This window comes from Caloenas nicobarica, chromosome 3, assembly GCF_036013445.1.
Source record: "Caloenas nicobarica isolate bCalNic1 chromosome 3, bCalNic1.hap1, whole genome shotgun sequence".
NCBI classification, from domain to species: domain Eukaryota; kingdom Metazoa; phylum Chordata; class Aves; order Columbiformes; family Columbidae; genus Caloenas; species Caloenas nicobarica.
Genome location: NC_088247.1, coordinates 48,734,160 through 48,754,955, shown reverse-complemented (window position 1 = coordinate 48,754,955; position 20,796 = coordinate 48,734,160). Strand labels below are relative to the sequence as shown.

The window sequence follows — 20,796 nt, the reverse complement described above, 5'->3', positions numbered from 1 at the left end:
GTGAGATGCGAATAGAAAGGAACCAGCTGTTCGGGTTCCCCCTCCCTGCTCCCTATAACATTACAATTTTTCTCTACAGGTGCTGATGTAAAATGTACCAAAATTCAAATCCCTCACCAAACATCCAGTCATTCTGGAATAACCATATTTACTCAAGAATGCACCTAAAAATATAAGCTTACAAATATCAACTCTTTTACGCACAAAATACTCCACGCTACTATTTTTCACCCAAACTTCTAGAATTGTTGAGCAATACTAGATGTGATCCATTTGCACAAACAGGAAAACATCAAAGTGCAGACTGACACTGGTTCAGGTGCTAGAAAGTTGTCTGTTTAGCTAACAGAGACATAAAATGGAATATTTGTAAGCTTAGGCTTTTAAGTGCATTCTTCATTAAAACTTTTTTAAATTAAGCTTAACTTGAGAACAAAATGTATCTGAAACATTTATATAGTTTACCAACTCAAGAAAACAGATGCTTATTTAATCAACTAGTCAGATTATCACCTTTTCCAGTCACAGTTGCTTTGTTTCTTGCTACATTATTCACTTTAGCCATCAAGTTCTGAAACCCTCCATTACGTCTTCTTTTTAAACTTTTTAACTACATGTGTCAAGACAAGTAATTGCCATTGCCAGAAAAATAATTCCAAAACATTTCTTGAGGAGCCTATATTTGATGCTCTGCTTAGCCTAGTAATGGGCTAGCTAAATGAAGATCAGCTGATGAACATGTTAAACCCTAGTGTCTAACACGGTTTTTAAGATGGCTAGTTTTTACATTTGGTTTCTGAGGAGAAAGTTTCCATAAACATCATGCCCTCAAAAATGTATCTAAGAGAAGCTTTGTACTTTTGAAAAGAATAAACAAATGTACAATGGCAGGCAGACATTAATGATAACCCAAGTTAATTGCTAACATAGCAATTCAAAATAACTGAATAGGTAATCCTTTTCAGCACTGCAATTTTAATAAGCAACGACACAAATTACCAATACAAATTATGACTAAAATCTGATGCATGAAAAGGTGCGTTACTAAAAGAATCAGAATAGTTCACCCAAATGTAAGCCATTAAAATTCAATAGTATCTTAAATCATATTTTGTGCTTACATGCATCTCTCATTTAAGCATCTTAAAAATCAAAAAAACGTATCTTAGTTCTGAGTGTTGAAGTGTGTTCAACACACAGATGGAAAAACTGAAGAGAGGTAACTTGTGCAATGGTAAGAATCAAGAATAAAATTTCAAGTTGCATTCCTGTTGTTAACTCTTAGAAGCAATCTGACTTGCTGGAAAACAGGTATGCTATTATTTAGAGATAATGGAAAATTTTCAGATAAAATATCTTGCCTTAACAGAAATAAATGCACTTTCATTGGCATAACAATTAATCCAAATTGTCCAAAATTAATACCACATGACTTCATAGTTATTTTAATGAAAATGCTTCATTAAGGTTAGGAAGAAGACAGTCTTGTACAGAAGGCTGAAAGTCCATGATTTCACAACATACAACCCTAAAGACTAAATGGAATGAAAATTTGAATTGTAGCAGAAAAAACCACAGTTTTATTCTCTGTTGCCTATCAGGTACTGTATTTTACACTGACTAAGGTCATAAATACTGAAGTTTCTTCAAAAAGTGATAATGTGTACAAACACAATACTATAGCCCTGTGAATTAGCTGTGACTTAAAAAACAACAAACAAAAACCCTCAAAACACCATAAGCATTTTCCAAATTCGTACAGTCTCCATTAGCATATTGGTTTGCTAAGACATTTTCAGTGGTACCCAAAATGGATATCTACAGGAAAGGATTTGAAGAAATGTTAGATGAATTAATAAAATAGATATTTCCATAATACTTCATACAATTGAATATTTTCATTAAATTAGCACCCAAGGGATTCCAACAGAATTGGAGTTATGCTAGCAAAAAAAGATTAATAGCCCAACACTGAGAACACACATTCTTTTCATATGACGGTGCGTATCCAATTCCACTATTATCCTGCCATTATCCTCAACCTTAGTGGTAGTAACAGCATAGGACTAATGTGACAAAATGATCATGCACATTTTTGGAGTTAATTTGCTTTCTTTAAAATGTCAGCCATATAATTATGAAAGAGCAATTAAAAAAACTTCACATAAATCAGGCCAAAATTTAGCCAGATTGAACATTAATTTACAGTTACATCCACCTGAGCAAGCAGCATAATTCAAAAGGAACAGATTCGTAATTGAAAGAGGTGGTGCTCAGGACCTCAGATCCATAGTAGATGTCTTTCAGGAGAGTTTGCTCCAGATTAGCTCCCATGGACTAAATGATTAACCAGGTAGACAAACCAGGGACACTCCTGGAGAAGCACCTCCCAGTTTAGTTTCATCTGAAAGGAATCCCATTTGCATGCTCCAAGACCACCTCATGATGTGAGCCAGAGCACTGTAAGGAACAACGATCAGAAGTGCACTACTGCTCTGAATTAACACACTAACATGGATAGATTTTATGCTTTATATTATGGACCACACCTCACCTGAATACTTCTCAAATGCCACAGGTTTCCAACAGTAAGTTTGATTTTTTTTAAATGTTAACATTTTCTGCTTTGTTTCACGACTACACGACGAGAATAAGAGTGAGGCTTTGTAACCAGTTGCGCTAATACCTACATGAAGAAAATACACTGGAGACCTCTTTCACTTAATTTCTCAAAGTTTTACTTCTGACTGTTCTATAACAGTTATTGTTTTGTTTTGTTTTTAAGGAAATGTGAATTTTAAGTCCATGACTGGCCTTTTTGCCTTTTACCTGCCACAATATTTTCTTACCTCTGTGATTTTAGTATTATCTCCTGTATCAGTCACTTTTACTGGAGTTGAACGTTGAGAAACAGGACCTTCATCTTCTTTGTCTGTCCCAGAATCATCTTCAGAACTACTTGACACTGCTTCCTCACTTGGGGGTGGAGGAGCACTAGCAGCTGTTTTACGCTGCAGCACAGTTTCTTCTCTATTACTTTTGTTCCTGTTATGAAAGACAGCGTGTATTTATGAAAGAAGCGAGATAGTAACATGAAGTATTTAAAATCCCTAATTTTGGTTACAATCTTACTGGGGGAAATGAGTTCTATCCTCTGAAGCAACTTGTTGCTCATCCTTTGAATCCCTCAATTGATTTACTTTTCTTAAATCTCTTCTTATTCCAGAGCATTTCAAGAGAGCTCAAAGGATTATGGCAGCTTTTCTTACGAATTCCCTGACTCTTCGTTTAAATCCCTCCCCCAGACTGAATGAATAAAAATGAATAAAAATTCATTGAGACATCATGTCACTTTTTCCCCCTTCCTTTTCCATACATCTTCCCTTAATTTAGTCCTTTAATCAGCAACATTTCTCTATGGAGCACATATTTCTCACTCTAGAAATTCTAATCAATATGAAGAGGTGCCTTATTTGTAAGAATTCTTTAAGATACAGAATCTATATTTTAGTAGGCTAACACTGAGTTTAATTGTACAAGCCCTGAAGGGTATATGTTACTTTACCCATCAGAAATTGTACCACCCTTAGGTCCTCTACATCCTTTCCTACTGGCCATAGAAGGGCATGTGGCTGCAGTTTCCCCTCAAACACTGTCACCATCTTTCACAAATTCTGAGGGGAAGAGAGACTGGAAGGCAGGTAATGAATATATTCATAGACAAATCAGTTCTGGAAACAGGCAACCAACATCTTGCTGAGATGACTGTCCATACATACATTGACACTGCGTGACTTACCCTGAAGGAAGGCCCTAAAGGAAGCCAGCAGCACGCCGAGAGGCTTTGACAACGGCATGCATTTTGGTGAAAATGCTGTTTTGAGTCCTCATCGGCAAAGGCATGGAGGTCACCAGAGTCACTTGAGCTCTAGTGGAGCACACCATGACTGTCACACTGTTCTGCCTTTTGCAAGCTCACACAGAAATGTATCCCCATGGTGAATTAGCTAAACTTTATATGCTTTAGGTACACATAGAAACAAGTAGGAGAATCCTCCCAAAGCTTTGTGATCTGAGAGCATACCCCACGCCCAAGGACATTAACATACCAGAAGAATTCTAACAAGTGGAACAAATGCCCCAGGGGAAAAACTAACAGAGATAAGTTTAATTTCTGACTCAGCGGAAACTGGCATCTCCTTAGACTGAAATTCACAGAAAGCCATAAAGGCATACTGCATTCTTTCTATAAAAAATTGCGGTTATCTTTCCTGCTTTTCTAAATGAGGTGAAGGTCACAAGAAAAGCAGTCCTTTCTGAAAGCTGAAGAACAGAGCAAGTAGCCAAACACTGGTAAGAGTGATATCCCCAGATATTCTTCAAAAGAAGGCCAAGATGTAATTGTCCTAGGGGACCAGAACACTCACAGATGAAAACAGATCACCAGATCCTCTAGAAATGTCATAGTAGATCAAAAGATGACAACAAATGTGCAAGGCAAAGATACTATCTCTACCAAGGGCTAAATATGGGAAAGGTGGAAGATTGAAACTGCTTCTAACCAGCTACACAGCCAATGAATGGGAAGCCTTATCAGCAATGCCCAGAGAGTCCTGGAATGCGACTTTGATCCAGTTGATTCTCCATCTCGTAACAATCCCTAAAAGTTACAGTGACGAGCTTGCAGCAAAGTGCCCGAGAAATAGGTATAACAGTCAAGTCTTTAATGGAATATCTGGACAGAAATTAGTTTAAAATCTGACATTATATTAAAGCAGAAGAATAAAGCTTATCCTCAAATTACCCACAAACTCACAATTCTTAGCAGAGGCAAACTGTATAACTATTGAACAGTCTTCCTGCTTATTCCCAAGGTACATCAGTAGCATGAAATCAGGTTCTACTAGTGATAGGCATAGTCTACTCTCAACATTCATTGACAGCAAGTCCCTTATGGTCAAGTCACAACAGACATTATTTATGAAATAGTCAAATTCTGTAGCTTTTAACAGAGCGGAAAGTTTTCAGAGAACTTATTATGTTGTGACAACACAGGTTTAGTCATTACTGACAAAAGGTTTCCATAATACGCGGTATCGAAGAGAGAATGAAGTGGTTCAGGAAGACTCCCCCTAGCCCTACTATGATACAGCAGATCAAACACACCAATGGACTAAATAAAGTGCCAAAGCAAGCCCAGGATGCAAAAGCAGCTAAATGAAACATTCATTTGTCCCAATAACTGTTGCTGTATTGTTTTATATAATTTTACCTAGAAATACTTTAAATAAGGTGTTTTATAAAAAACTGAGCTGAAATTGGCATTTAGTTGCTGTTTCTTGGTATGTTCTGTTTATTCAAAATTTATTCAATCTTTGTTAAAATTTCATTATCTCATCATACTAATGACAACTGTATTCTGTATTGGAGGTGACAGGAATGCATATATTGTTGTTGTCTTTTTAATAATCTCTGTACCTTTATTCTACATAAAATTTTCTCATGAGTTTCACTCAGAGGACTAGAAGAAAGCAGAAAAGATTAAACAAGCCTGAATAAAGAATTCCCAGTGTCAAATATAAATCTCAAATTAGATATGATTTTCAAAGTGTACAATTCTACACCAATGATTTTTTTCATTTCCCCTGTAACAAAGAATATGCTACACAAACACGCACAGAGTTTATATATTTGCATTACAATCCCATTATTATTAAACCAGAACAAGTTTTCATATTTCAGACTTACCCCAACACTGATTTTCCAGTTTCATCAGGTTTACGAACAGTAAATGGACTTGGATCAATCCCCACATTCTTAGGCATAAAATCTCTGGCAAAACAGAAAGGAAAAACTGTTCATGAGCTAAGATCAACACCTAAAATTTTAAAATGTTCTGGAAGAACCACCTCTGCCCTTGAATTAAAAAAAAAACATTATAAAAAGAAAGATCAAGTTCTAACTTCATCATTACAAGTCATGTAAATATAACCCCCTAGGTATTTAAAAAGCTTTCAATTACATTATTTAGTCCCATAAACAGTTGCAAACATTACCATTTGCCAAGAAGGCACAAGCCTGCTCCATTCCTGTGCTAAGAAGTCCTGTAACTCAGCCACATTGTTTTCAAAATGCTGCCAACACTCGAATTGGGTCAAAAAGCTACATAAAACATAATCTGCCTGGAAGTCTTTAGCTAAAGTGCGATTAAGATTATGCTTAGAATATCCAGCTGATTGCTGCCAAATAAATAAATAAATAAATCTGGCAAGCTGTGAAAATCTGATGAAGAAAACAATTGTAAAATGAAAACAGAGCAATTAGAAAATGATTGCTTTGAAGGTAGTCCCTGTGATCTAATGAGTCCACAGAGAAAACCCCATTTCTCTGTCTTAAAGTGCCCAGACATTTGGCACCCATAGTGGAAAATAATTGGAAGTTTAAGCACTATCTTAACAGACTTCATTTTTTTAGAGTAGCGTTTCCATTTCAGTATTGTGACTCAGTTTCTTGAAGTTTGCTAAATTTGAAGCTTAAAACAAAAAAAAAACCCACAAAACCTATCAGTTTACACAAATTTAAACAAATAAATCAAATGTACATTTAATTCACACCAAATCAACTTCCAGTTAAGGATTCATAGTTCCAAAACACCCCAATATACCGTGTAGAATTGGTCATTGCCAAGCAGAAGGTCTCATCAAAACTGCTCAACTCGTATGGCCGAAAAAACTCATTGTGGATATCAATTTCTTCTTCATACTTGTGGAATTTCTTCACTGTCAACTTGCGTCTGTTTTCAGCACATGTCACTGGAGAAAAGAGAAAAAATAATCGTTTTACTAACAGTTACTGACTCTGCAAAAGTCCAAACAAACAGAAGCCTGCTTTCCTTTTTCAGATTTGGGATCTAAAACAGTTTAAAAGTATTTGTGATTAAAACTTCTTTTTCAAGATACTCTGTAAGGTAACGAGCAAATATGGTTCCTACCTTCATCAAAAGGAAGAGGTAAATGCTTTAGCACACCTGTGGTCCACCAGTAAGTATAGCTGTACAGGAAAAACAGATACACAATTGATAGAGAAGATTCAATCTCGTATCCAGTCTAAACATTTGCACATCACAGTTACCCAGCCATACAGTGCCAGCTTAGTAATCTTTTTTTTATAATTCAAGTGTGGAAGAAAGTAAAGAACTTTCCTTGGATGGAGGACCTCAACAGAGCCCTATCCCCCTACTTTGCTCTCAGGCTATGAAACTTAAACACATGAAGCTCAATGCAGGTGTGGAGGGAAGAAGTGGTTTTGTCCATTAAACAAAATACATTTCAGATGCCTACCTCTGCAGCACTGAAAATTATGATCTAGTGCATATAGAAAGTATTCTCTGTTTCTCTTGTTCTGGTCTTGAACAAAAAAAAAACCAACCACCACCACCACCACCAGAAAAACATGCATCACCCTCCACCCCACCCACCATTTGTTGTTCAGATCCTAAAATTTAGGAAAAAAGTATGAAGAAATGGAGGTCAATAATAAAATCGGAAAATTGTCAAAGCAGCTGACTTCTACACATAGAAACACATTTTGATGTGACAGCTGTGCAAAGTTTGAGAACTGTATGCCAACACTGCTAACAACAAAAAACCAGGGCCTGCTAGAAGCTTATTCAGGATTTTTGAAAAGCAAAGGAAGTCAAGCAACATTCATAAAATAAAGCATGTTTTATCTCTCATTCATGTTTACATATTTCTATTTTCTCTTCTCAAACATACTTTAATTTCTTCTCTGAATTATTCTGATAGTTCCTTCTGTTTCATTACTTGGGATGAAAAGACATTTAACTTCACTGATTTTTATTTCCACTTAGTGCGTATTCACAGTACTGTAAGGGCTGTGATCAGAGCAGTAATGCGGTTATCTCCTACTCGTGTCGATGTAGCCACCTGGAGCAGAAGCAATGGGTGCATTCCCATGCCCAGAGACAGGCTTGTTAGTGGAACTTAGCACACGGTGCAGAACAGGCAGGACAAGACATGTCAATGTTATCAGGGAGGGAAGGTGCCCGAAGGTTTGCTTTGTGAACAGATACACGTGCCTGGAAAGAAGGTAAGCAGCATTTGGCTTGGTATATCTCCCCCATGCAGTAAATAATAGAGTAAACCCGTCACCAAACTCTTTAAGTCACGCTTCTCTTTAAGAAATCTAAACGCTGTTCTGCAGCAAGCAGAACCTTAAATTACTCCCCCACAACAACGACCTGTGGATGTCCTAGGGAGAAAGGAATGAGTGGTGCCTGACAGTCCTATCTCTTCCTGAAGTCCTGTATCAGGCCATGCTAGCAAGGTGTTTTCTCCATGGCCGTCAGAAACTATGCAAACGTACCCAGTTTTGCTGCTTGCATAAATGATAAATAATGTGGCAACAGAAAGTCTCCTTTTCCATATTCACTGTCCTTTCGTGTGAATCACAAATCATGTACAAGTCATACATGAAACTCATCATGAAATCTCCTCCTTCTGATGGAGAGGCAAACAGAACATAGGAAAAGCACAGAGAGTCAAAAGACGTTTCAATGACAGGAAATAACATCTTCCTTCTCTTGCTATGTTCTTGATTTTTTTAATGAGTTTTCATTATTTCCTTTGCTGCTGTGCCCAAGAATCCAACAGAGGCACTGCACAGAGAGGTGGGAAGAAGTTATACAAAGAACTTGTCCAATAAGTTTGGCAGAAGCAAAAAATTACTTGGAAGAGCTTTTTTCACCTCACTATTTACTACATGGAGGTGGCATTTTGTTCACGTAAGAAAACATCTTGCTTGTATGTTCTAAGTGCTCAGATGAAATTCTGGCCAGAATGAAAGACAAAACTAATTAACAAGTAAATGAAGAATGCCAACTTTTTTTTTTTTTTTTTAATGTTCCAGCTCATTTGAGAGCTGTATCTGTGACAAATAAGAGACAGTTGTTTAAAAGGGTAACAGATGAAAGGGAGACTATGACATTCATATGTTTGAGATATATCAGCTGAATTAGGTTTTGACATACGATAATGTTCAGAATGAGTAGGCAATAAAATTAATGTTGCATGTTTCATGTGTGCCTGAAACAGCACTTGGTTGTACGGCTGATATGAGCTAGCATCAAGAGAAGCCTCAGGAGACAATACAAAAGGATTGAAATTTAGAAACAGTCATATCACATGCCAGCTGCCACAAGGGGTTAATGGAATAAGCAGCCAACAGCGACTGTACACACTGTTTAAACACTTGCCATTTTCCCCAGACAAAAATCTAAATGCAGATATTCAGATCTACCATTTGTGACACAGAGCTTTAACACTCACTGAATGAACAAAGATACAAACAGGAAAATTCCTAAAAGAGATCATTTAGTTAACAAGTCTAGTACTGTCCTTATTATTAAAATGGAAAAATATATTTTTTCTTTACACACAGTATTTAAAATCCTTAACAAAATCACTCTACATCATGAAGCACTCTGAAATTACTTCAAAATTTTTAAGCTTTAGCTCTATTATTTCTGCATATTACCGTGCAACTACAATGGAATGCAAATGAAGAAAAATAGTCTTCAAAAATAAGCTACACATGGCTGAAAGGAAGGTAGAAAATCATGGGCTTCTTGGTATGCACAGCTGCAGACTAAGTGATTACACACACACACACAAAAGTTATCCTCATAACCTAATCTCAAATACAACACTGATTTAATAAATCTGACCATCAAAATACACCTGTATATTGCTTAACGAGACAATGGTAACTGTACCTCAGTAAAATAGTGAAGCATTTCACACCACAGGCTAGAATTTCCTATGACATGGAACTTCTTTTTTCAGTAGAATAGGAAAATAACATACTAAAGCAAATCCTTCAAAACACCAACATCCAGCATTTTTGGTAATCTCCTGAAGGTTTGTTTTTTTAAGTTTTTGTAAAAACTTAAAAAACAGTAAGCAGTTTTTGACAGGCTGACTGAATTATTTGGTTAACAGAATGCATTTTTAAAATTTATTAGAGCAATATAAACCAAAAAAAACCCGGAACAGCAAAATACCTTCGCCTGGTCTGTGAGAGACTGAGGGTGTTCTTGTGATGCAAATAAAAATCAGTGGGAAGTTCCCAGAGATGAGGTTTTCCTTCTGTAGGCTTGAATACTCCCAGAAAGAGATTGATAGAATCTTGCCTGTCTGCATCTGTTAGACAAGAGGGACACTTAACGTCGGGAACATCGCAGAGCTCAAGACCCTTCAGACATTTGCTTATTGGTTACGTTTGCTCCTCAGAGAGTGTATATGACCTACGACTTCACAGGGACCTCTGAGCTTCAACCACCACAACGAACCTTAATTTAGACCTGACCTTCTGCCACGCTGCAGCGCACGTGGGGCTGGTACCAGTGCTGGCTCTTTCCTTGGTTTCTCTTGCAGGAGCTGAAGCAGTTCTGCTCAGAGGCTTTGCAGAAGTAAGATCTCATGCTGCAGCTCAGTCTCCCACCTCTGTGTATATGTGTATGCATGAAACACATGCATGTATTTATGCATGTGTCAGGGAATCTGACATATGAGTTTACTGCAGTCTAAATAACAGAAGAATTAATGAAATTAAACAGTATCTACACAATACACAAGTTTCCCACATCACACAGAAATGATGAATTATTTCAGGTTTTTTAGCCAAAACATAGCCAATAAAATGATTAAGCTTCATAAACACCTTTTAATAATTTGCACTTTTTTCCTGTTGGCTTAAATCATCAATTTCTCTTGCCATGTTCTAAGCATCACCAAACTAAATAAGGCAAGTGCTAAAGTCTGTAGATGAAGCATGGCAAGAAACATTCACTTTACATCTTTAAAATCTCTCTTGCTAGCTAGTTGCAGTTACAGATGAGCTACAACACATGAAGAAAAGCTGGAGTTGGGTGAAGGCCTGGGGATGGTGAGCAGTGATAAAGAGAACTTCGCAAGCAGAGTTGTAGGGGCAGAGGAAGGCTTACACGCAAAGGATCTTCAGATATGGGGGAACACATGCAGAACTGAGCTCTGTTTGTGCTCTGAGGAATGAGCATGTGGAAAGCTCTCATCTCCGCTCTTGTTCGCACTTCAGTGATCACCAGACAAGGAATAGTTCAGACTAGTTCAATAGCTAGTGTTACTTCTTGAGTTCTATCCACATTGCAAAAAGAGTATTATGAGAATTGAGTGTCTCTTTTAACAACAAACTGGATCAAAAAGACTCAGTAAAAAAACAGGCAGAATCCACAAAGCGGTGGTACAGCAGCAAGGACAAAGTTCCTGGCCACCACCGAAGTTTACGTCAATACCTCTTTCCCTCTAGGATTTGAATGTCTCTTCCCTCTGTGCAACATATAGTATTATTTACAGGGAATGAAGACATATAAGCAGCTGACAAATGAAGTGCTACATAGAAATTTGGTGACAACAGAATTATAGAAAAGTACGGCACTTTACAGAAGTGTGCATATGTGGAGGTTAATATGTGGAAGTGGGATCTTTAGTATAAAAACCCCACATGGCGTAACAGGGCAAAGCAGCAGGAAAATGGAAAGAAAGGGGAAATCTCTTGATGTTGCTGGGCTCCCCTCCCCTACTTAGAGGGCCTTTCATCTGGAATATGGCATTTTTCTTCCTTCTATCCCCACTCATACTCCCTCCAGATACTTTCCCTGTCTCTTCAGAGCACTATTCCAAAACAGCACTTATTTTAGCTTCTTTATACTTCAACTTATAAACACTAACTCTTCTACACATTACTACTCAAAGCATATGTATGTCTTTATGGTTTGCAGGTCATATTGTTTCTGCAAAATAGTGTCTCAGTTTAACCAAAACATAAGGAGAGAACAAGGAGAACAGTGAGAATTAAAAAGAAAGGAAAAGCCACAAGCAACAACATGTATTGTTTCTTCCTGGTAAGTTATTTAGTTATTGGTTTAAAGAAAGTGCTGCACAAAACCCAAGTAAGCTCTCTTCTTTAAGCATAGAAACTGGAGGAGCCCTATCGACAAAATCAACCAGCGTGAGCAAACAGGTTGAAATTGGTGGTAATTTCTGAAAGCTAGTGGCAGAGATGAGCCAGGAACAGAAGGTATAGTGAAATTGTTCGTTAAATAACTGTAAAACAATTGGAGTAAAAAAATTCAGCTAACAAACTATGTCACTACTTATATGACAGATGCTAAAATGAAATAAAACTAAATGAAATTTGTTCTGTGAAAAACAGATTGAATTTAAACTCATACCAACTGAATTAACCAATTTATTGTCTGAAATGGCCTATGGCAGCAGCTCATTAAAGCACTCTTACCTTTCTTCCACAGCAAAGAAATGACTGTTAAACATTACACTGCAAAAGGACTCAAACTCTTTTGCATTTATTGTTTCAGTTGTGCAGTTGTGGTTTAAACTTAACAGAAATACTGGACATTTATTAGAAAATGTCTTTCTACCGTCCTATTTCTCAACTTGTAATTTAAAAGTAGGTAAAAAACCATAACACTAAATATTCTTTGTGCATAAGTCTTCAAGCAGGCACAAACATATTTTATACATATATGTGACTGGGGAAGCAAAGCAGATACTTAACTTGAAAGGTGACAATCCTCCTCCCTGCCTTAAGGATCGATCAATTTTATGTCTTAATTTTGAACAAAAATAATGAAAGCTTTTGTCTTTCTTTGAAACACTGGCCAGAGAAAACAGGATATTGAGCTTTTCAGATCGATTTTCTTATCATCTAGACAGAAGAATCTCTCTTTTCAAAAATAAATAAATAAGAATGTGTCAATGCACTTTGAAGCACAGACAAAACAGCAAACGGGCTTTCTCCCTTCATTGTGAGCACCGAATGTTATAATTCTGTACAAGCAAGCAGAAAGACTGCACTGATTTTTCAAAAGATACTGCAATGTACGTGTATACTAGCACATTTTTAAGATCATTCAAGAAAACAGGAACTGAAGAGGCCGTTTAACTGAATTAGCCTAAAATAATGTACTGCTCTCAATCTGAGTTTGCAACAGCACTACATGACAAATTACTAAATCATGAGTGATGCAACACAATGGGGACTATAACGTCCCATGACTAAAAGGTTATAGTAATTAAGTTTACTTTCATACAACACTAAAAGGTAGTTTACTATGTCCAGTCCTGTCTGTGGATAAATGGACTATTGCAGATTCCAGAAGCTTATTATGCATGTCGCAACTCTAGCACTGAAGTCTACAACGTCACATTGCTTCTTAAAAGGCATAAAAGCTAGAAGAACATTATTTGGAATACTATTTCCTAATTTCTCTGACAATCACAAATGAAAAGAAAAATGTTAGAATTCAAATAATCAAAATGTCTGCCATAGAGAGTGTTGAAGGAACCCCTAATCCTCAGCTGGATGATGTTCTTTTCTCTGGTACAACACATTTGCTTATAACCAGGGTACTTCAAACACTTGACTTCCCAAACTACACTACACCCTCTACTTTATTTTTCAAATGCTACTATTAAAAACATGTATGAAAAAAAGTCAGGATGTTTGCCTAAACCTGCAAGATTTTTTCAGGTTACCATAAAATCAATTGAGCCATATTTTTAGGAGGAAACCTTGGTTTTCTTCTAAGCTTCAGTCACTAAGTCAATCCTGAGAACATGTTTTTAATTCTTCACTCTTCTATTATATAGGCAACATATTACAAATTTACAGGCACAGAAAATCTACAGAAAAGCTAAGCCACATATCATGAAGTAGGGTGAAATTGTATTCAAAGTTATCATTCTTACAAGTCCAAGTCTGATCTATCAGATCAGTATCTCCAGGCAAGTCACTTAACCGATAAATACCTTTCTTTTTCTCATCTGTACAACTTAATTAGTAGTGATTAACCTAAGAGCTTTGAGGTCAACAGATGAAACCATTTTCTTAAAAGTGTAAATTGTTTTTAGAATCATGTATTTTTTGTGACAGACAAACAGAACAAGTGTGGCTAAGTGATTTATTTAAGAGGCACTCTTAGCAGGCCACTTGTAACCTTGTTCTGACTCTGATACACAGCATGACTCCACACAAATCACTAAAATTTTCTGTGTCTGTTTACTACTGGTACGTAAAATTCATAAGCATTCAAAAAGTTTCTCAGATCAGAAACATAAGGAGGTCCTGGCTCATTAATTAACTAGGCCTCAGATTTTTATTTGTATTTTACAGGATATGTGATGAAGAGTAATAATAGTAAGTGCAGTATAGCAAATCAGAATCACGTTCTAAAAATGCTTCCTTTATCTCTGCTTTCTGCACAACTTCAAGAATAAGATGTCTCTCAATATGTCACATTGATAGGCTTGCAGATGCCACCTGAACAGGCAGTGCTGCACAGTGAACCTTTATATTTCACTGAAATGAAATTAAAATTTCATATTTAAAATTTCATATTAAAAATGCAGTCGATAAAACATTGAATGCTATGTTTCAACAATGTCATCTTCAAGCACAAGGTGCATAAAGCACCAAAAATACTTGGCTCAAATGGGATCAAATACCAAAACCCTAAGTAAATTGGGGGAAAATGTGCAGTACTTTTATGAAAGTTTCATTTTGCCCATTGACTTCAGTAAATACTAACTTCTGTTTGTGTACTCAGCTACAAGTTTGCCCAGGTGACAAGATGGACTGCTTCCATTCAGTATTCTTTTTGTAACATTTTTATCAGAACAAGTTCTTTTATTACTGAAACACATGCATATCTTGACTACCGTTGCAAGCAGACCACATCTCCAAATGTGGATCTAGAACTTTGCTCAAGCTTCCACCTAACCATTTAAGTGGCATAAAAGCAAACACCTTCAGATAGTTGTTCCATCTGGTACTTATCAGCATAGGTGATACTGCAAGCGTGCTTCCTTTTGCTCATAAGAATTGATGAAGCCGTAACTTATTGCCACTGCCAACATGAAGAGACCACATCACTGAAGTAAACAAGCAAGCTCTCCATTTCTCATTTAATATGGGCAAATATGATACATGAATTACATTAATTACATTCAGAAACAGCACTTTAAATGCTCTCACATTTTGTTACATAGATAGAATTGTTACTAACAAGAACAATAGCTTCAGTCAAAGAAACCAGAGATTACTGAAGTATTTCTATCCAGTGTCCAATTCACTGTTTTAAAATTCACACAATTTCTAGATTTCTAATCGCAGTCTACTAGAAAAAAAAAAAAAAGCAACTTCCTTCCCTGGCTATGCAGCTTTTGTGAAAATGAGTAAGAGAGGACTGACACAATATTCAGAACACAGTAGCACTCAATGTTTGTAATTCTGACATGTCTTAGATTGTCCTTTGATCATTCTTTTAGATCTTTCTCCTAAAAACACTAAGCATTCTTTTCAGTTATTTTGCATAAGGTATGGCTCAGCATTTTTCAACGAGGTTTTTTCTTAGCAGTGTTGTGCAGAACAAAGTAAAAAAAAAAAAAATCAGTGACCGATACAAGCTGGTAAAGGAGTAAGCTTATATTTAACAACTTTAATTGTGCACCTTACTTTTTAAATTTAATCTTGTCTTTTCTACCACAGATTCAACAGTATTAAACTCTATAACAGCTACCTACTTCTCTATTGACCTACAAATGTTACTGACAGTTTCAGTGCTACATGTGTACATTTTCTAAATACTTCTTACATCAGTTCACTAACTTTTATCAAATAAGACTGCTTGATACAACGTGCATTTTCATAGGATATGATATGAAGACTTCATCAAATCAGAATACACATTTGATATTCATCAGATTTTACTGAATTGTTTGGTAATTATAGTATAAAGGATCTCTGTCATACGATCATAGTACTGATTATTGAAATATCACAAGGAAGATGCTTTTCAAATAATGGCTTAAAAGAAAGCACTTAAACTAAATTTACCTGAGAAAGCGTTACTATAGTATCTTGAGAGTGTTTGCATAATATCTTTGGAATGCTGAGTCCATGGAGCTATCTTTCTATACGTTTTTACTCTGTGCACAAGCTGAGAACCTCCATATTGCAGAGAAAGGGTGTCTCCATGATCCTCATACAATTCTTCAAATAATCTGAAGGAAAAGCAAAATGCGACATCTATCAAATTGCCAAAGAGAGGTTTTAAGAGAAAAAATAGAAAGTATTATTATAATAAAGTCTTTCTGTTTAACAAGCAATATATTTTCTTCTCCTAAAAACTTCTGCCAGTTTACCAACACAGCATTTCATTAAAACATTCTATTAACTTACAAACACTGAAATTTAAAGCTATGTCTCTGTTCTTTAGTCAGACAAATATGTAGAAATTTTATTCCAATACAATAATCACTAAGAAGGATTAGACGAAGATTTTCACTAACATATCAGAACGTATTCACACTACAGAATATGTGCTTCTGTAGATCCAGGGAGAAGATCAACATGTCCTACTAGCCTGCAGGGAGAATACACACCATGTACCTTCACAAACTAAGGTATTTTAAATACAATAAATGGGACAGAACATGCCAATATCTCAAGGCTATGTTTTCTGTCAAATTCACTAGGAATGAAGTTAACATAGCTTTCAAAAAATCTCCCTAGTTATGATAATAAACACCATCTATGAAAATCTTCTCTTTGCTTCTTTGAGGTTGGTTGTTTGCTTTTAAACAAGGGGAAAGACAGCAATCCTGGCCAGCTAAAAGCTAAAAAGCTGGTAGAAGACAATGACTGGCAGGTAAAAGGATGATACCTCTCAGAAATTTCCCAGTCAACCATGGCAGATTGATGAACAGAGTTGCAGTGACCCTACACGATAAAGGTTCACAGAAAGCAGATAACTTTAAATTCATTAAGGGCGTTGATCCACTTGATTTGGAAAGGACTCGTAGAATTAAATTACTCTTCCACAGCCCCAAATTATTAAGCCTACAGTCAAACAAAGACTAGTCATCTGTAGAGAGAAAAGTTAACTACATGTGACAAAATAAGCTGCTAATGTACACTTTGTCTAGGAAACTTCCTCCATAGGAAAACAATTACACTGAAGGAATCACTAAGAAATATAGCTTGCAGAAACAGTCCTGTGCAAAGTCATTAAGATTAATCTTGCTAGACGCAAAATTGGACTGTTCCAAGACCCATGGTTTCCTTATCCTTCAGGGCAGTCAACCAAAATAAAATACTGACTTCAGAAATCTAGTTCAATAGAAATTCTGAATCGCAGCCAGTGAGACCATATAAGAAAAATCAGAATTACAAGGACAGTCAAAGAATGTGATTTTTAAAAGTTAGGTTTTCAGACACGTTAGCTAAATTAAGGAAGACAGACTGCTACAGATTACCCTCTTTGGCCAGTTAGTAGAGTGTACATGAAGGGGCAGAGTACGCAGGGAGCAGATACTCAATGTGAGACAATGCAGGCAACAAGGATGGAAGAGGTTCAAGTGAAAGACTGCACAATGGAGAGACAGTATAGCACATGCCTGTCTCTAAAATTTGTTGCATTTATAGAGCAGGATTTTTAAATTATTCTGAACACTTCAGAAATAAGTTTCAACAGATGACAAAACCAGTTTCAGACAGGCATACGTCTAGTAAAATGGAGAAGAAAAAAAATAAGTCAAATGTGGCTGGATAAAAGTAATCTTTTATACCAGGCTAATAGGCACATTTCAGAGAGATGAGAAACAAGGTACTGGGAAAACCAGAGATGAAGCAACCACTATAATCTTAAGAGATGATGGTAAGAGATGGAAATTTGTGTGGTTGGGGCACAGAGAGGAAATGAGGGAGAGAAGATAGACAGGGAACTTGGGACATGAGTAAAGGGGAGATGGAGTACTTTGTCTTTTCTGAAACACGAGTTATGTCTTCATGTTCTAAAACCAATAAGCCACTAGGTCAAACCCAGCAATGAAGCCATAAGTTTCACAGTCACAACAACAGCTATAAAGAATAAAAACACATCACCTCAAGGACTCTTACATTAATTTCTGAAGCATATTCACAAGTTAAGTAGCTTAGTTTCCCCTGACCCCCAGAGCATTTCAATTTAAATGCTGAGTTTTCTTAAATGGTTTGAGGATGCTTGAAAAAGTATCGCTGATACTTGATCTGAGAGAACAACTTTGCTGAAAACTTTTCTTTGATAAATCAAAAAGCACAGATTTTTTCCAAAGGAAAAGCAGGAAAGAGCAAGGTAAGATGTACTTCTATATAATATCAGTTTGGCATTCTCCATAAAAGCACGTACTTATCTCGATTTTCATTTTTTGCTCGCATTTTGAGTCAAGCAAGTGAAGTAAGTGTGAAAGACTGGTGTGGGGGTTTTTGTTACATTTATCTAAAAGGGAAACTCTTTGGTTTAAGTTTAGGCATATAAAGAGAATGAAGTGAAGCAGCTATCTTGTAAGAAGCCTGATTAACATACTCTTCCAGAAGAGCAAATTTTCAGCGTGTCTGGCCTTTCTGAAGAAAATTTCAAGTACGGATGATTTTTTGAACTTGCATAAATAAACATTGTTAAATCATTCCAAAAGAAAAAATTGCACTCTTTTTCTATATAGACATACTTTTCCTAAATCTCGATACTTCATTAAAAAATAAAACCACGACACAACTTATTAATTTATCTTACCTAACAGCATCCGTATCAAATTGTAAATTGGGTTTATCAATCAATCCCAATGAATAGAGCTGGTATGCCAAAGCACATTTTCCCACCATAAACTGGGCTGTGTTAGTGCGATCCAAACAGTCCACACAATTGGTTCGGAGAACTCCAGTCTGGTAAAGCAAACCAAATAAGAGACTTTTCTTAAGCAACAAATTACTACACTCATGATTATTACTTTTTTCCCCACTATCTCAAGATTTGTCAAATCTCAAATACTGAATTTTTTGTCAGTTCACAAAAATTTGAGCAAAGACATTTTTAAAAAATATTAAAAAGCAACTCTAGCAAGCTATTATACATTAGACTGCTGTAAGGCCTGCTTTCAAAATATTCTTGCTTCTATCATCACACAAAGTGTATTTCTCCTTTAACTTACAAACAGCTCTAAAGATTTACCTTAAAAAGAAAGGCTGTTATTTCGGTGAAGAAGGTACTTATTTTGGTACTTGTTTTCAAGTATGCTGTAACTACTGCAAAAAATAAAGCGCACCTTCAGCCTGCTACGGTTCTACAATGATGGTGCTTCTATATAAGCTTTCCATATCTGGAGCAACACACATGAACATTTTGCTGAAGGTCACCGTCATGTACATATTCTTTCATGCTGCTTGCACCACCATTCTTCAGTTCCATAATGCACATAGAAACTTATTTTAGAATATGAACAGTTGCAAGAAACATTTTAATATAACAGCACGGGGGATTCTTCTGCTCATATATATATGGCATCATACAAGTCAGCCAGCTAAACTTTTATTATTTTAATAAAGAAGCATTTTTTGGGTGTGACTCACAAGATGTCTATTCCAAGATAAGATGAACCATAATCCAAATGCTTACATTGTATGCCTATGGTGACTACATCTAATTATTAAGTTGAAAGACAGATAAAACCATTATAGCCTTAATACAAATAAACTCGTAAGACCAAATTTTTAAAAAAATTGAACTAGCATTGATCTGTTTTAAAATAAAACACATCAAATTCTATCTACTCCGTTGTTTATCTGCCTTCAACAAACATACCCTAGTGATGAGGTAGTAAAGGAATGGTCTTACGAATACAGCTTGTGCTCAGGATATACAATCATAACATTCAGGTTTAAATCTGTTACTCTATAGTTTAGTCAGCACTTTAATGACCTTAAAGAAAGCAGTGTTGCCAGCTGTATTTTATTTTAGAGATGGAAATTATAACCACGTACAGAATATTCAGCAGTGGTTAAAATGCTTTTAATAACCCATTTTCATGTGTATGAATGTGTCACCAGACTTAAGTATGTTCATTCCTTATCTCTTCAATCTAACATTGTATTATGCAGTTCGCTAAAATGTTGCTGCTGTTAGCTGTAGCGCTACCTGTGTAGCAGCACTGGTAGATAGCAGACTAAATAGTAATTGAAACTAGTTTAAAATATGAGTATTTCTCAGACTACCTCCAGAAAAATATAATTCCAACAGCGTAAGCTTTTGTGATGCCACCCAAGAACTTTAAGCTTTATTTCGCAACTGGGTTTCTGGGATGGACCGCTATAATGCTTTTTACTACAAACATTAATTTAAGAGCAATCTGTGAATCACCAATTGGGTATTTCAGTGAAATGGTTCACTGGTGCTTTAAGAATGCTGATCTACATCACTATAACTATGAATTAATAAAGAATATTATTTTAGTACCTGCAAGCGTCCAGTGGAAACAACACAACCTCCCAGTTCATTCCACCTGAAAAAGACACAAAACAGAATGACTTACACATAATTTAAAAAAAAACCAAAACCAAACCACCCAGATCATACCATGTATTGATCTTCTCAGTGAAAAGAGGTGACAATTAAAAACCTGCCACAAAGCAAAATTGATACCCCCTGAACAGCAGAAAGCGTTGAGCAGAAAGCAGAAAGTCCAAAGAGTAGTAAGGTTTTGCATGTAAACTGCATTGCAAAAAAATTTAGCCTTGAAGTAGAAACATTCCAAAGCCATAGAAAATATTTCCTTTGCTTCCTATAAAATAGACTGTGACAGCAGCCTCGCTAGACTGGGTCTTCAGTGCACAAAAATTGCAGTAGGT

General features: G+C 36.2%; 1 protein-coding gene across 2 annotated transcripts in view; it reads right to left on the bottom strand.

Annotated features, from left to right (window-relative positions):
• The window catches only part of FIG4 (FIG4 phosphoinositide 5-phosphatase), a 68,650-nt gene that overhangs the window by 21,083 nt on the left and 26,771 nt on the right, over positions 1-20,796 (bottom strand). For both annotated transcript variants that reach the window (XM_065632302.1, XM_065632301.1), the window contains exons 13-20: positions 20,405-20,450; positions 18,689-18,837; positions 15,973-16,139; positions 10,082-10,220; positions 6,992-7,050; positions 6,665-6,812; positions 5,749-5,832; positions 2,850-3,045 (exon numbers count right to left, since the gene is read on the bottom strand). In XM_065632302.1, coding sequence (XP_065488374.1) covers positions 2,850-3,045; positions 5,749-5,832; positions 6,665-6,812; positions 6,992-7,050; positions 10,082-10,220; positions 15,973-16,139; positions 18,689-18,837; positions 20,405-20,450 — 988 coding nt within the window. The remainder of the gene's footprint in view (positions 1-2,849; positions 3,046-5,748; positions 5,833-6,664; positions 6,813-6,991; positions 7,051-10,081; positions 10,221-15,972; positions 16,140-18,688; positions 18,838-20,404; positions 20,451-20,796) is intronic.